Source organism: Somniosus microcephalus, chromosome 7 (assembly GCF_052327205.1).
Source record: "Somniosus microcephalus isolate GS21.2 chromosome 7, FLI_Smic_1.0, whole genome shotgun sequence".
In the NCBI taxonomy this organism is placed as follows: Eukaryota; Metazoa; Chordata; class Chondrichthyes; order Squaliformes; family Somniosidae; genus Somniosus; species Somniosus microcephalus.
The window spans coordinates 27,468,365-27,485,765 of record NC_140993.1 but is presented as its reverse complement, the minus strand read 5'-3'; the positions used below and the strand labels follow the sequence as shown (position 1 = coordinate 27,485,765).

At 52.8% G+C, this 17,401-nt stretch overlaps 1 protein-coding gene across 5 annotated transcripts in view; it reads right to left on the bottom strand.

Annotated features, from left to right (window-relative positions):
- The window catches only part of spire1b (spire-type actin nucleation factor 1b), a 358,259-nt gene that overhangs the window by 130,929 nt on the left and 209,929 nt on the right, over positions 1 to 17,401 (bottom strand). For all 5 annotated transcript variants that reach the window (XM_085992324.1, XM_085992325.1, XM_085992326.1 and 2 more), the window contains exon 4: positions 15,268 to 15,393. In XM_085992324.1, coding sequence (XP_085848450.1) covers positions 15,268 to 15,393 — 126 coding nt within the window. The remainder of the gene's footprint in view (positions 1 to 15,267; positions 15,394 to 17,401) is intronic.

Below are 17,401 nucleotides of genomic sequence, written 5' to 3'. Positions count from 1 at the left end.
ACCGGCTGAGACTTTAGCCCACTAGATTGCTTTGTTTGATTGATCTCTGTCCTGAACCTGTCAATCACGGCACCCATTGTAGCACTTATTGATTTCCTTTGGTCTGAATGGTCTGCTCAATATACTCAGCATCAAGGTACAGGAAACTCTCGTTTAAACGGCACCTTAATATCCAGAATTCTCTATTAACCGGCAAAATTCATACTCTGAAAACACCTCAATAACCAGAAATGTTGCCGAGTCCAAGTCTTCCGCAGTGGCCGAGTTAGTCAGTGGGGGCAGTTCTCCAAACCGCCACTACTCGGCTTCTTGGCGCTGTCAGAAGTCCGAACACCTCAATAACAGGAGTCTGACTCTTTGTTTGTTAAAAATAGCCTCGGTTGATAACCCTCTCTGTCAACCGGAATTTTTAATCAACCGGCACCATTGCGGTCCCGTCGGTGCCGGATACCAAAGAGTTTCCTGTACAAGGGGCGATTTTAATCCTATCAGGAAACCGGGCAGTTACAATCAACGGGCAGACTTACCCGTTAACATCCTGCACCGTTCCCGCTGGCTCCTATTTTAACCTGCGCTTCTCAGCAGGCCCAAGGACATCCATCTGAAGCCAGTGGGGTCCCTCCTTAGACCAGGCAGACCAGAGTCTGATGGCATCATTCAAGCCCGACTGTAATTTTAACTGGAGGCCTGAGCGGGGAAGGTGTTGTGTCTTCCCCACGATAGAGGGAAGGGGATCCAGGGTCAGAACTCTCCCGCTGGAGGACGATGGTGTGAAGGGATCCAGGGTCAGAACTCTCCCGCTGGAGGACAATAGTGGGAAGGGGATCCAGGGTCAGAACTCTCCCACTGGGGAACGATAGTGGGAAGGGGATCCAGGGTCAGAACTCTCCCGCTGGGGGACGATAGTGGGAAGGGGATCCAGGGTCAGAACTCTCCCGCTGGGGGACGATAGTGGGAAGGGGATCCAGGGTCAGAACTCTCCCGCTGGGGGACGATATGGGAAGGGGGTTCAGGGTCAGAACTCTCCCGCTGGGGGACGGTAGTGGGAAGGGGATCCAGGGTCAGAACTCTCCCGCTGGGGGACGATAGTGGGAAGGGATCCCGGGTCAGAACTCTCCCGCTGGGGGACGATAGTGGGAAGGAATCCCGGGTCAGAACTCTCCCGTGGGGGACGATAGTGGGAAGGGATCCAGGGTCAGAACTCTCCCACTGGGGGACGATAGTGGGAAGGGATCCCGGGTCAGAACTCTCCCGCTGGGGGACGATAGTGGGAAGGGGATCCAGGGTCAGAACTCTCCCACTGGGGGACGATAGTGGGAAGGGGATCCAGGGTCAGAACTCTCCCGCTGGGGGACGATAGTGGGAAGGGGATCCAGGGTCAGAACTCTCCCGCTGGGGGACGATAGTGGGAAGGGGATCCTGGGTCAGAACTCTCCCGCTGGGGGACGATAGTTGGAAGGGGATCCCGGGTCAGAACTCTCCCGCTGGGGGACGATAGTGGGAAGGGATCCAGGGTCAGAACTCTCCCGTTGGGGGACGATAGTGGGAAGGGGTCCAGGGTCAGAACTCTCCCACTGGGGGACGATAGTGGGAAGGGGATCCAGGGTCAGAACTCTTCCGCTGGGGGACGATAGTGGGAAGGGGATCCAGGGTCAGAGCTCTCCCGCTGGGGGACGATAGTGGGAAGGGATCCCGGGTCAGAACTCTCCGGCTGGGGGGCGATAGTGGGAAGGGATCCCGGGTCAGAACTCTCCCGCTGGGGGGCGATAGTGGGAAGGGGATCCAGGGTCAGAACTCTCCCGCTGCGGGACAATAGTGGGAAGGGGATCCAGGGTCAGAACTCTCCCGCTGCGGGACAATAGTGGGAAGGGGAGCCAAAGTCTGAAGAAGTCCAAACAGGTAAGTTTTTAACTTTTTTATAAAACTTTCATCCAGGCCCCCACAAGGAGGATATATGGTTCCCCTTCCTTGGGCTCCCACCTTCCCGAACGCGGAGACCACCTCACTCCTGAAACCCACTTGCCACGAGTTACATTCTGCTCACGCCCGCCGACCAGTGGGACTTTCCACCCATTCCGGGCAGTCAACAGGCAGATGAGGCCTTGAAGTTAAAATCACCCGGGTTTGACTCTGCCAAGGTTGGGGGGGGAGGGGGTGGGTTGGCGCCCATATTACGCACCCCCGCCCCCCCGCCCTGCCCTTCCAATTTCCACTCCTGGTTAAAATCAGGCCTAGAGGCTCAGTGGAAGCCCGTGCACACTAAAGATGTCTTAAAAACAAGCTGGCAGCGACTCACCACTGCTCTCACTAGTTCAATAAAGAAATTAATAGATAGACAAATAAATGAATGCAACTACGCTGACTTCATCTGTTACCATTATCGGCCTTAAACAGACAGCACCTTCAGGTGTAAGTGGCAAGCTATGCTTTGCCTCCAAACACACAATGTAAGGCATGTCAAAACACTCTATCACATCACTTATGTACGACAGAATCATAAAAATGCCAGATGCTCTGCCCGTTGTAACTCTCCCTCCCCCACCAAGCCTTTTCCAACATGTACACGGCGGACATGCCCTGCACCAAATCCCGGTGGTTCGCCTATGCCGATGACACAGCATTGCTGATGCAGGCATCAACACTCGAGGAAGCAAGTAGGATGCTCACAAGTGACCGGGACCTACTGGAACGCTACTTCCGGACCTGGCACCTCCACCCCAATCCAGAGAAGATTGTGTCGGCGTTCCATCTGAACAACAACGGCGGCGGGAAAAAACTTAACGTTTCCTTCTGTGGAAGGAGACTTACCCATGAACCCCACCCAAAATATCTGGGCGTCACCCTGAGCAGGACTCTCAACCTATTGGCCTCGTCTCACCAACACCAGTCAAAAAGTAAAACCAGGGTGAACCTGGTCTGGAAACTCGCAGGAGCGTCACAGGGGAAGCACAGCCAGAACACGTCGCACTGCAACAGTGGCCCTCGTCTACTCTGCTGCAGAATACTGCTCTGCCTCATGGTCCTGCAGCCGCCACACAAAGATCGTGGACATGCAGTTAAACACCGCCATGAGGGTGGAGTCAGGGATGCTCAAGTCCACTCCAACTGAGTGGCTGCTGGTGCTGTCCCACATCGCCCTGCCTGCCATTCCCCGCGATGCCACCATGCTCAGAGATGGAAAAATCCATGAGCAACACCGACCTTCCCATTCACAAAGACTTGGAAAAACCCACCTCGAAAGCGCTTATAATCGTGCCGGCCATTCTGGGAAACAGCAGCCAATATTCACGCAGCTGGACAGAATCGTGGGACACATGCAACAAAAAGAACCAACACCTCATCGCTGACCCAACAGCAGAGGTCCCTGACTTCGACCTCCCTCGAATACAGTGTGGACGATCATCAACCCAATCCGCACAGGGCACGGACAATGTGATGCGCCTCAATAACTTGAAGGCTCAAAGTTAACTGAATAAAACAAGGCTTTTATTAGCAAAGAAAGATGCCTGTGTCTTCACCTAGCTTCACCTAGCATTCTGCTGTTCTGCTGCAAGACAAGCCTGGGCTTGTCTTAAGTAGGGCCAGGTATGGGCGGAGCCGACACATCCAATGGACAGAAAGGGGGCGGTGCACTATATACAATACAAGGTAAAACACCGGAGCAGGCAATACAATATGTATAGTTAAATACAGAGTCTGATGAATGACATATTTCATCACATTCACCCTTTCTACAGATTTAGTCTGTCCGGGGGTGTGATAGTCCTCTGTGACCGACGTAACGGTTGCGGTGCCGCGGGTGCCGGCTGGGTGTCCCGGGTGACCTCCTGGGTCTCTGCCGGGGGCGCCACCGGGGTTGTTGAAGGAGTAGGTGGTGGGGGTGCCGTTGGCTGGTGTTCTTCCGGGGGTGATGAAAGAATAGTGGGTGGAGTGGGTGGGTAATAGTTGTTGTGGTTGTTGTCGTTGTTGCTGTTGTTGTTGTAGTCGTTGTCGTTGTTGCTGTTGTTACCGGCTGGGGCGAGGTCTTTTATGGACACAGTGTCCTCCCGTCCGTCGGCGTGCCGGACATACGCATATTGTGGGTTGGCGTGGAGCAGGTGCACTGGCTCCACGAGAGGGTCCGTCTTGTGGCCCCTCACATGCTTCCGCAAAAGTACCGGACCTGGGGTGGAGAGCCATGACGGTATGGATACGCCTGAGGTGGATTTCCGGGGAAACACAAACATTAGTTCATGAGGCGTGGCATTAGTGGCGGTACACAATAGTGACCGTATTGAGTGGAGCACATCTGGGAGGACTTCCTGCCAGCGGGAGATAGGGGGGCCCTTGGTCCTTAGAGTTAGGGTGACTGCCCCCCATACTGTCCCGTTCTCTCGCTCCACCTGACCGTTGCCCCGGGGGTTGTAGCTGGTGGTACGGCTCGTGGCAATCCCCTTGGACAGCATGTACTGGCGTAGCTCTTCACTCATGAAGGACGCCCCCCTATCCGTGTGGATATAGCTTGGCATACCGAACAGGCAGGACAGGCTGTTGAGGCATTTAATGACCGTGGCGCTGGTCATGTCTGGGCAGGGGAAGGCGAATGGGAAACGGGAGTATTTGTCCACAATGTTCAGGAAGTAAACATTGCGGTCGACGGACGGGAGGGGGCCCTTGAAATCTAAGCTAAGCCGCTCAAAGGGCCATGTAGCTTTGATTAGGTGGACTCTATCAGGGTGGTAGAACCGAGGCTTGCACTCAGCGCAAGTGCGGCAGTTCCTGGTCAGGGACCGAACTTCCTCAATCGAGTAGGGTGAGTTGCGGGACTTTATGAAGTGGAACAGCAGTGTGACCCCTGGGTGGCAGAGGTCGTTGTGGAGGGTCTGTAGCCGATCCCCGGTGGCGTTGGCACACATCCCTCGTGAGAGGGCGTCGGGGGATTCGTTAAGGGCCCCCGGCCGGTATATGATGTCGTACTCGAAGGTGGAGAGCTCAATCCGCCACCTAAGAATCTTATCATTTTTAATCTTCCCCCTCTGTTTATTATTGAACATAAACGCTACCGACCGCTGGTCGGTAAGTAGGGTGAAGCGTTTGCCGGCTAGGTAGTGCCGCCAGTGGCGCACTGCCTCCACGATGGCTTGGGCCTCCTTTTCCACGGAGGAATGTCTGATCTCGGGCCCCTGGAGGGTCCTCGCATCACTTTCCACTTGAAAGGGAGTGTTCTCATCCACTGCCTGTAGCGTGGCCCGCTCAATATCCTGCTTAATGCTTTTGAAGGCAGCATGGGCCTCAGCAGAGAGCGGGAAAGAGGATGCTTTCAAGAGGGGGCGGGCTTTATCGGAGTAGTTGGGGACCCATTGGGCATAATACGAGAATAACCCCAGGCACCTTTTCAGGGCTTTGGGAGTGTTGGGCAGGGGCAGCTCCCGTAGGGGGCGCAATCGGTCGGGGTCTGGTCCGATTTCCCCATTCTCCACCACGCTGCCTAGTATGCAGAGGCGCGTGGTGTTGAAAACGCACTTGTCCTCGTTGTAGGTGAGGTTGAGTTTTTGTGCGGTTTTCAGAAACCTCGCGAGGTTTGAGTCGTGGTCCTGTTGGTTGTGGCCGCAGATGGTGACATTGTCGAGATAGGGGAAGGTTGCCTGCAAGTGGTGGTCATCGGCCATGCGGTCCATCTCCCTCTGAAAGACCGAGACCCCATTCGTCACCCCAAAGGGGACTCTGAGGAACTGGTAGAGGCGTCCGTTTGCCTCGAAGGCGGTGTACGAACGGTCCTCTGGTCTGATAGGGAGCTGGTGGTACGCTGACTTGAGGTCAATGGTGGAGAACACCCGGTATTGGGCGATTTAGTTCACCATCTCGGATATGCGGGGTAGCGGGTAGGCGTCTAGTTGGGTATAGATGTTGACTGTTTGACTATAGTCAATCACCATCCGCTTCTTCTCGCTACCCCTCACCACCAGAACTTGGGCGCGCCACGGGCTGTTGCTGCGTTCAATAATGCGCTCCCTCAGGAGCCTGTCTACCTCGGTCACGATAAACCGCCTGTCCTCCCAGCTGTACCTCCTGCTTTTGGTCGCTATTGGCCGGCAGTTAGGGGTAAGGTTCGCGAATAGCGAAGGTGGCTTTACCTTCAGGGTAGCCAGACCGCACACTGTGAGGGGCGGCTGGGTCCCACCGAAATTGAGCGTGATGCTTTGGTGGTGGCACTGAAAATCCAGGCCCAAGATCACGCTCACACATAAATCCTTCATAATTAACAGTTTAAAATTATTATATACAGTGCCTTTAACGGACAAGCGTACCGCGCAGTAACCCGCAATAGTCGATATCTGGGTTTTGTCGGCCATAGAGATCGTGCCCTGAGTAGGGACTATAGTTAGAGAGAGTCGTTGTACCAGATCAGGGTGAATGAAGCTCTCCGTGCTCCCGCTGTCAATTAAACATTTAACCTTGCACCCGTTTACCTCGATGTCCACCATCAATTTGGATAGTGGGTGCGGTCTGGACTGGTCCACTGTGATCGACGCCACTGTAGGGCCCTGATCGGGACAAGATGGTGGGCCACACGAGGCCGGGTAAGATGGCGTGCACGATGTCTGCTCGCGAGATGGCGGACCCCACGAGGTCGGACAAGATGGCGTCCAAGATGGTCGCTCCCACGGCGCGCACGCGGCGGTGGCGGTTTTGCCTGCGGGGTTCCCTCTGCACACCTTCCCAAAGTGCCCCTTCTTACCGCACTTACAGCAGGTGGTGCCTTTCGCCGGGCACAGGTTCCTGGTGTGCTTCGGCTGCCCGCAGAAGTAGCATTTGGGGCCCCGATGCGTCGCGGCGGTCGTAGGGCTTCTGGGGGGAGAGCAGGGCCCCGATGATGTTGGGCTACCGGGCGGGGAAGCAGAGGTGGCGTGGGCCGCGCGGCCTGACGAGTAGGAGTCAGAGTTCTTCTGAGCCACATCCAGCGATCGCGCTGTGTCCACAGCCTGTGTCAGATCTAGGCCTGTTTTCTCTAGCAGTCTCTGCCGGATGTAATTAGAGCTAAGGCCTGCGATAAAGGCATCCCGAATAAGCTCGTCTGTGTATACCGTGGCTTTCACGTCTTTGCATTTGCAGTCTTTGCCAAGCACTTTTAGGGTGACTAGAAAGTCCTCTAGCGACTCTCCGGGTCACTGTGTGCAGGTAGCAAGCAGGTGCCTGGCGTACACCTCGTTGGTAGGCCGCTGATAGTGGGCCTTTAGAATGTTGCAGGCATCCAGGTAGGTGGCGGCGTCTTGGATGAGTGGAAAAACCCGGTGGCTTACCCGATTCTGCAGGATCCCGAGTTTCACATCTCCGGTGGCTTTAGAGGCTGTGACGGCTTCGGAGTTGGCCATAAAAAATTCCAAGCACTGGAACCAGTGTCCAAACCGTGCCGATGCATCCGAAGCATGCGGGTCCAAATCCAAGCGTTCCGGTTTCAAAAGTTGATCCATCGTTAAAAGTTTGCTAATAAAATTGATGCGCCTCAATAACTTCAAGGGTCAAAGTTAACTGAATAAAACAAGGCTTTTATTAGCAAAGAAAGATGCCTGTGTCTTCACCTAGCTTCACCTAGCATTCTGCTGTTCTGCTGCAAGACAAGCCTGGGCTTGTCTTAAGTAGGGCCAGGTATGGGCGGAGCCGACACATCCAATGGACAGAAAGGGGGCGGTGCACTATATACAATACAAGGTAAAACACCGGAGCAGGCAATACAATTTGTGTAGTTAAATACAGAGTCTGATGAATGACATATTTCATCACACAATGCACCCACCAGCTCCACAACTGGAAGATGAGGGACGATCCAAAGTGCAACTGTGGCCACGAGTCCCAGACCATGGAACACATCGCATCAACCTGCCCACTGAGATCTGTTGCGGGAGGCATCTCATTTCTCCACTCGGCATCTCAGGAGGCCATCGGATGGACAGCCAAACTAGACATCCCACAATAAGCTTTTCGTGCCATACGAAAATAGAAGTACCAAAGGGAGATTCTTTTGCACCCCTTTAATCAGAACACAGCCAATCGGGAAGGGTCGATTGGGCTTATACTCGCTGGAGTTTAGAAGAATGAGAGGGGATCTCATTGAAACTTATAAAATTCTGACAGGACTGGACAGACTAGATGCAGGAAGGATGTTCCCGATGGCGGGGGAGTCCAGAACTAGGGGCCACAGTCTAAGGAAAAGGGGTAAGCCATTTAGGACTGAGATGAGGAGGAATTTCTTCACCCAGAGAGTGGTGAACCTCTGGAATTCTCTACCACAGAAGGCAGTAGAGGCCAATTCATTAAATATATTCAAGAAGGAGTTGTATATATTTCTTAAGGCTAAAGGGATCAAGGGATATGGGGAGAAGGCAGGGACAGGGTGTGATGAAATATTCCATTCATCACTGCCTGTGACTGTGGTTGGTTTCAGGTTCCCCCTTACCATTGTATTGCCTGTGACTGTGGTTGGTTTCAGGTTTCTCCTCACCATTGTATTGTGTATTGGAATGTATGGAATGTGTTGTGTGTAGGGCTCCGCCCATACCTGGCCTCTATGTAAGCCAGCTCAGTCTGGCCTCACAGCCAGTACTGCAGAGCTCCAGGGAAGATACCTCTCTCCACTGCGTGTTATCTTCTAAGTTAATAAAAGCCTTGTTTTGTTTCGCTAACATCGAGTCTCGGGATTATTGAGGCACATCAATTTTATTAACTTATTTTTCAACACAATGGATCAACTCCTGAAACCCGAACGTTTGGATTTGGATCAGCATGCTCCGGACGCATCAGCACGCTTCGGACACTGGTTTATGTGTATGGAATTCTTCCTGGACAATTCCGCAGCCGTCAAAGACGCTACGGACGCTGCGAGTATGAAACTCGGAATTCTGCGGAATTGGGTAAGCCACCGGGTTTACCCCCTCATCCAAGACGCCGACACGTACCTGGCCGCCTGCGACATCTTAAAGGCGCATTACCAGCAGCCTACGAATGAGGTGTATGCTAGGCATCTGCTCGCCACTCGCGCACAGCGACCTGGGGAATCGGTGGAGGAGTTCCTAGGCACCCTGAAAATGCTTGGCAAAGACTGCAAGTGCCGAGATGTAAAAGCCGCAGTGTACACCGACGAGCTTGTTCGCGATGCCTTTATCACAGGCCTCAGCTCCACTTACATCCGGCAAAGACTGCTGGAAAAAACGGGATTGGACCTGAAACAGGCTGCGGACACCGCGCGATCCCTGGATGTGGCCCAGAGAAACTCGGACGCCTACTCTTCAGCCCGCGCCGTCCACGCCGCCACGTGTGCACCAAGGGTGCCGCCATCTTGGAAGGCATCTTCCCCGCCCGGCAGCCCGACACCGTCGGGGCCCCGCTCTCCCCCCAGAAGCCCTACGACAGCCGCGACGCGTCGGGGACCCAACTGCTACTTCTGCGGGCAGCCAAAGCACACCAGAAGCCTGTGCCCGGCGAAAGGCACCACCTGCTTTAAGTGCGGTAAGAAGGGGCACTTTGGGAAGGTGTGCAGAGGGAACCCCGGTGGAAAACCAAAACCCGCCACCGCCGCGTGTGCGCCGTGGGAGCGGCCATCTTGGACGCTGATGCGCTATCAATTACTCATAAAAGACTGAGAGTTAGAAGAGTAACTAAAGGCTTTTATTAACAAAAGAATGGAGGTCTGCCTCGAGTGGTCGACCGGTCCAGAAATACAAAGGGCTGGGGAGCAGCCACCTTTATACTAGGACTTGTGGGAGGAGTCAGCCGAGGCATGTCCAGGCATGTACACAATGGAATGCAAACAGTATACAAACAGTGGTTTACCATAGACGCCATCTTGCCCGACCTCGTGGGGTCCGCCATCTTGTGAGCAGACAGCGCAGACGCCATCTTGTCTCGATCAGGGCCCTACAGTGGCATCGGTCACAGTGGACCAGACCAGGCCCCACCCGCTATCCAAATCAATGGTGGACATCGAGGTAAACGGGTGCGGGGTTAAATGTTTAATTGACAGTGGAAGCACGGAGAGTTTTATCCACCCGGAACTGGCACGACAACTCTTCCCTAAAGGTGGTCCCTACTCGGGGTACCATCTCTATGGCTGATAAAACCCAGACATCGACCATTCTGGGTTACTGCACGGTACAATTGTCCGTTAACGGGACTGTATACGATAATTTTAAAGTATTAATCATGAAGAATCTATGCACGGGTGTGATCTTGGGCCTGGATTTCCAGTGCAACCACCAAAGCATCACGCTCAAGTACGGTGGGTCCCAGCCGCCCCTCACAGTGTGCGGCCTGGCTACCCTGAAGGTAAAGCCGCCTTCGCTATTCGCGAACCTTACCCCGAACTGCCGGCCAAAAGCGACCAAAAGCAGGAGGTACAGCTGGGAGGACAGGCGGTTTATCGCAACCGAGGTAGACAGGCTCCTGAAAGAGCGCATTATTGAATGCAGCAATAGCCCGTGGCGCGCCCAAGTGGTGGTGGTAAGGGGTAGCGAGAAGAAACGGATGGTGATCGACTATAGCCAAACGATCAACAGGTACACCCAACTAGACGCCTACCCGCTACCCCGCATATCAGAAATGGTGAACCAAATCGCCCAATACCGGGTGTTCTCCACCATCGACCTCAAGTCAGCGTACCACCAGCTCCCTATCAGACCAGAGGACCGCCCGTACACCGCCTTCGAGGCGAACGGACGCCTCTACCAATTCCTCAGAGTCCCCTTTGGGGTGACGAATGGGGTCTCGGTCTTCCAGAGGGAGATGGATCGCATGGTCGATGACCACCACTTGCAGGCAACCTTCCCCTACCTCGACAACGTCAGCATCTGCGGTCACAACCAGCAGGATCACGACTCGAACCTCGAGAGGTTCCTGAAAACCGCACAAAAACTCAACCTCACCTACAACGAGGACAAGTGCGTTTTCAACACCACGCGCCTCTGCATACTAGGCAGCGTGGTGGAGAATGGGGAAATCGGACCAGACCCCGACCGATTGCGCCCCCTACGGGAGCTGCCCCTGCCCAACACTCCCAAAGCCCTGAAAAGGTGCCTGGGGTTATTTTCTTATTATTCCCAATGGGTCCCCAACTACTCCGACAAAGCCCGCCCCCTCTTGAAAGCATCCTCTTTCCCGCTCTCTGCTGAGGCCCACGCCGCCTTCAAAAGCATTAAGCAGGATATTGAGCGGGCCACGCTACAGGCAGTGGACGAGAACACTCCAATTCAAGTGGAAAGTGATGCGTCTGACTTTGCCTTGGCGGCCACCCTCAACCAGGCGGGGCGGCCCGTAGCTTTCTTCTCGAGGACCCTCCAAGGGCCCGAGATCAGACACTCCTCCGTGGAAAAGGAGGCCCAAGCCATCGTGGAGGCAGTGCGCCACTGGCGCCACTACCTAGCCGGCAAACGCTTCACCCTACTTACCGACCAGCGGTCGGTAGCGTTTATGTTCAATAATAAACAGAGGGGGAAGATCAAAAATGATAAGATTCTTAGGTGGCGGATCGAGCTCTCCACCTTCGAGTATGACATCATTTACCGGCCAGGGGCCCTTAACGAATCCCCAGATGCCCTCTCACGAGGGATGTGTGCCAGCGCCACCGGGGATCGGCTACAGACCCTCCACAACGACCTCTGCCACCCAGGGATCACGCGGCTGTTCCACTTCATAAAGTCCCGCAACTTACCCTACTCGATTGAGGAAGTTCGGTCTCTGACCAGGAACTGCCGCACTTGCGCTGAGTGCAAGCCTCGGTTCTACCACCCTGATAGAGCCCACTTAATCAAAGCTACACGGCCCTTTGAGCGGCTCAGCTTAGATTTCAAGGGCCCCCTCCCGTCCGTCGACCGCAATGTTTACTTCCTGAACATTGTGGACGAATACTCCCGGTTCCCATTCGCCTTCCCCTGCCCAGACATGACCAGCGCCACGGTCATTAAATGCCTCAACAGCCTGTTCTGCCTGTTCGGTATGCCGAGCTACATCCACACGGATAGGGGGGCGTCCTTCATGAGTGAAGAGCTACGCCAGTACATGCTGTCCAGGGGTATCGCCACGAGCCGTACCACCAGCTACAACCCCCGGGGTAACGGTCAAGTGGAGCGAGAGAACGGGACAGTATGGAAAGCAGTCACTCTAGCTCTAAGGACCAAGGGCCTCCCTATCTCCCGCTGGCAGGAAGTCCTCTCAGATGTGCTCCATTCGATATGGTCGCTATTGTGTACTGCCACTAATGCCACGCCTCATGAACGAATGTTTAGCTTCCCCCGGAAATCCACCTCAGGCGTATCCATGCCGTCATGGCTCTCCACCCCGGGTCCGGTATTCGTGCGAAGGCATGTGAGGGGCCATAAGACGGACCCTCTCGTGGAGCCAGTGCACCTACTCCACGCCAACCCCCAATACGCGTATGTCCGGCACGCCGACGGAAGGGAGGACACCGTGTCAATAAAAGACGTCGCCCCAGCCGGTAACGACAACAACCACGGCAATAGCAGCAACAACGACCACAGCAACTCTTACCCACCCACTACTCTTTCATCACCCCCGGAAGAATATTGACCAACGGCACCCCCACCAACTACCCCTTCAACAACCCTGGCGGCACCCCCGGCAGAGACCCAGGAGGCCACCGGGGACACCCAGCCGACACCCCAACAGCCACGTCGGTCGCAGAGGACTACCAAACCCCCGAACAGACTAAATCTATAGAAGGGGTGAATGTGATGAAATATTCCATTCATCACTGCCTGTGACTGTGGTTGGTTTCAGGTTCCCCCTTACCATTGTATTGCCTGTGACTGTGGTTGGTTTCAGGTTTCTCCTCACCATTGTATTGTGTATTGGAATGTATGGAATGTGTTGTGTGTAGGGCTCCGCCCATACCTGGCCTCTATGTAAGCCAGCTCAGTCTGGCCTCACAGCCAGTACTGCAGAGCTCCAGGGAAGATACCTCTCTCCACTGCGTGTTATCTTCTAAGTTAATAAAAGCCTTGTTTTGTTTCGCTAACATCGAGTCTCGGGATTATTGAGGCACATCACAGGGTACTGAATTTGGATGATCAGCCATGATCGCATTGAATGGCAGAGCAGGCTCGAGGGGCCGAATGGCCTACTCCTGCTCCTATCTTCTATGTTTCTATGTTTCTATGTGAGGGGTGGAGGGGAGCAGCGGTTAACGACTTTGCTATAATTAGTGGAAATCTTGCCTCCAGATCAGTGAAGTAGTGATGAATACTGGATGACTAAAGGCTCAGTCTGGTGGAATGGGATATCGCAGGTTTGATCCTATCTTCTATGTTTCTATGATCCCTCACTCCATTCAGCTTCTGATCTGAAACACACCGAGTGGGAGATCCTAGGCATTGACGCTAGTGTCTCCCTGCGGGGCTGGGAGTATCAGATAGGAAAGAAGCCAGACAATCATGGCACTGACAGTTTGCCTCTCAGCAGCTGAGTGTGAAACCAAAGCAGAGCAAAATAACATACATCATAAAATTATGACACCCGGGTTGTTTTGATAGAGGTGTTTGAAGTTATGGTTGGGTCAGGATAGATGGAAACAGAATGTTTGCAATGGATGAAGGGTCTAGCATGAGAGGACTCAGATGTAAATGTAAGAGACTTAGGACAGAGGAAAGGAGCAGATTTGCGAGGCTATGAAAGGCACAACAACAGGTTCCAATTATATATTTTTAAATTTGTTTTTATGAGATGTGGGCGTCGCGGGCAAGGCCAGCATTTATTGCCCATCCCTAATTGCCCTTGAGAAGGTGGTGGTGAGCCGCCATCTTGAACCACTACAGTTCGTGCGGTGAAGGTACTCCCACAGTGCTGTTAGGGAGGGAGTTCCAGGATTTTGACCCAGCGACGATGAAGGATCGGCGATATACTTCTAAGTCAGGATGATGTGTGACTTGGAGGGGAAGTTGGAGGTGGTGATGTTCCCATGCGTCTGTTATAGCGCCTCTAATGTAGTAAAATGTCCCAGGGCACTTCACGGGAACGTTATCAGACAAAATTTTGACACCGAGCCACATAAAGAGGTATTGGGACCAGCGGCCAAAAGCTTGGTCAAAGAGGTAGGTTTTAAGGAGCGTCTTAAAGGAGGAGAGAGAGGTAGAGAGGCGGAGAGGTTGAGGCAGGGAATTCCAGAGCTTAGGGCCTAGGCGACAGAAGGCACGGCCGCCAATGGCAGAGTGAAGTAAATCAGGTATGGCAAGAGGCCAGATTTGGAGGAGCGTGGAGAACCTGGAGGGTTGTAGGGATGGAGAAGGTTACCGAGATAGGGAGGGGCGAGGCCATCGAGGGGTTTAAACTCTAGGTTGAGAATAATAAAATCAGGGCGTTCCCTGACCGGGGGGCAATGTAGGTCAGCGACCACAAGGGTGATGGGTAAGCGGGACTTAGTGCGAGTTAGGATATGGGCAGCAGAGTTTTGGATGAGATCATGTCAACATTTAAGAACAGATTAGCTAGGTGGTTGATGGAAAGAGGGATATGGGAACAGGGCAGACACATGGGATTAGGGCCACTGCTCGTGTGGAGGATAAACATTAAAATGGACTTGTTGGGCCAAATGGCCTAGAACATAAGAAATAGGAGCAGGAGTCGGCCATTCGGCCCCTCGAGCCTGCTCCGCCATTCAATAAGATCGTGGCTGATCTGATCTTGGCCTCAACTCCACTTGCCTGCCCGCTCCCCATAACCCTCGACTCCACTGTAGCTCAAATATCTGTCTGTCTTAAATATATTCAATGACCCAGCCTCCACAGCTCTCTGGGGTAGAGAATTCTAAAGATTCACAACCCTCTGAGAGAAGAAATTCCTCCTCATCTCCGTTTGAAATGGGCGACCCCTTATTCTGAAACTATGCCCCCTAGTTCTAGATTCCCCCACAAGGGGAAACATCCTCTCTGCATCTACCTTGTTGAGCCCCTTCAGAATCTTATATGCTTCAATAAGATCACCTCTCATTCTTCTAAACTCCAATGAGTATAGGCCCAACCTGCTCAGCCTTTCTTCATAACACAGCCTGTATCCGTGTTGTTCATTGCTGTGTAACGCATCTCTATAAAAAGTTTCTGAATTCATCCACACCTCGAAGGTAGCCTGGGGAGCAAAGTCTAGGCGCTGCCCCATGGGGAAGGAAGGGGGAAAACACCTAGAGATTACATTAACAAGCAGCATTGGTGGAAATTCGGAAGCGGGTTACCAATACCAGCCGTGCCTCCTCTTTACCTGCTAGCCGGTGGCACGCGGATGACCTCTTACCTCTTTAGCACTTTTGATTTTGGCCAAGAAGGTCCATAACTCCATGGACTCTGCAAACAGTGCCCGGCACACGGCCTGGTAATGGTTCGGAGCCTCTGGCGGTGTCGTTAGGTGAGCAGCGCACAACTGACGGGAGAGGAAAAAAAGGAAGAAAAGCTTTAGTCGCGGACCTTTCACTCCACCCAAGTGAAAACCCGAATCGTCGATTGAGCTTCTCTATCTCAGATGCTGACTGACCCACATGTGCATTTCTCTGTTTTTAATGTCAGATTTTCAACATTCATGAACTTCTTCTGACCTTAATTGTACAGTTTTTGCTGTCCTTCCTTACAGCCTGCAATTGGGCCTTGTAGGACTCTAACAACAGATGAACTACAGCTGGAGCTACAATAGCATAGTGGTTATGTTACTGGACTAGAGACTAATGATCTGGTGACATAAGTTCAAATCCCAGCACGGTAGCTGGGGAATTTAAATTCAGTTAATTAAATAAATCTTGAATAAAAAGCTAATATCAGTCATGGTGACCATGAAACTACAGAATTGTTGTTAAAAACCCATTGTTATAAATCTCATCATTCATCAAGAAGCTACTCATGAAATAACACTGGACGGCCAGCTGGTGGAGCTGTCCAAGTAGTATAAATACTTGGGCGTGGGCCCAGCTTGCCAGGGACATGTTGTAAGACAGGAACTAGTGAAGTACAACTAGACCTCCATGTTCTGAAACAAGTTGATTAAAGCCTTGCTTTATACTCAAACCAAGTGCGTAGTGAGTTTTATTACGTCACCCATCACTAATGTTCTTTAGGGAAGGAAATCTACCATCCTTACCTGGTCTGGCCTATATGTGACTCCAGACCCACAGCAATGTGGTTGACTCTTAAATGGCCCAGCAAGCCACTCATGTATTCAAGAAGGTGGCAATAAATCCCGCGAATGAATAAAAAAAACCTTGAGCCTGGCTGAGTGCTGTCTAAGATACTTATTTGACCTGCTTGTGATTGAATGGAGTTGTCGGGGTAGATTTGCGTCATTGCCTAGGTGGCAATCGCTGGGAATGAAAATTGAGCGGGTTATATAAAGGGCAGGCGATCGCTCTGCCAGATTACCACCCAAGGCAGTGAAGACGAATATCTACCCTGTCATCTGTAAAGGTTGGATGAGGTTCAGCTCCAGTGAAAGCGCTATTTGACAGGAAATTGTTCCTGCTCCAAGCAACACTGCAGCTTTCGTAGGAGAATCACTTTCTCGTAGTCTGCGGTATATTTTAAATCAGTGAGTCTCAGGTGTGGTCAGGCCAAGCCCCGCCAAAAAAACAAAACAATTCTCATATCTAAAATCAATCTGCACACAAGCCACAACAGTGGAGCACCGATATGCTCAGAGTGATGTTCAGTTCTCCCACTCTGAGCGCCTGATCTCAGCCTGATGGTGGGAGACGGGTAGGTTAATCAGGTGGAAAGTTTCCACCATGTCAATCTCACACAAAAAGAAAGAACTTGTATTTATATAGCGCTTTTCACATCCTCAGGACGTCCCAAAGTGCTTTACAGCCAATGAAGTGCTGTTGAAGTGTTTTCTTCTTCTTCTTAGGCAGTCCCTCGAAACCGAGGATGACTTGCTTCCTCACTAAACATGAGTTCGCAGGTGACTGATGAGTCCAATGCGGGACCTACAGTCTCTGTCACAGGTGGGGCAGACGGTGGTTGAAGGGGTGGGTGGGTGGGTGGGGTGCTTGGGTTGACGTGCGCTCCTTCCGCTGTTTGCGCTTGGCTTCCGCTTGCTCCCGGCGAAGAGACTCGAGGTGTTCGGCACCTTCCCGAATGCTCCTCCTCCACTTTGTGCGGTCGTGGGCCAGGGATTCCCAGGTGTCGGTGGGGATGTTGCACTTTTTCAAGGAGGCTTTGAGGGTTTCCTTGAAGCATTTCCTCTGCCCACCTGGGGCTCTCTTGCCATGTCGGAGCTCCGAGTAGAGCGCTTGTTTTGGGAGTCTCGTGTCGGGCTGTTGAAGTGTAGTGCAGGAAATGCAGCAGCAAGGTCCCACAAACAGCAACATGCTAATAACCAGATAATATGTTTTTGTAATGTTGGTCAAGAGATAAATATCAGGCAAGACACCGGGGAGAACTCC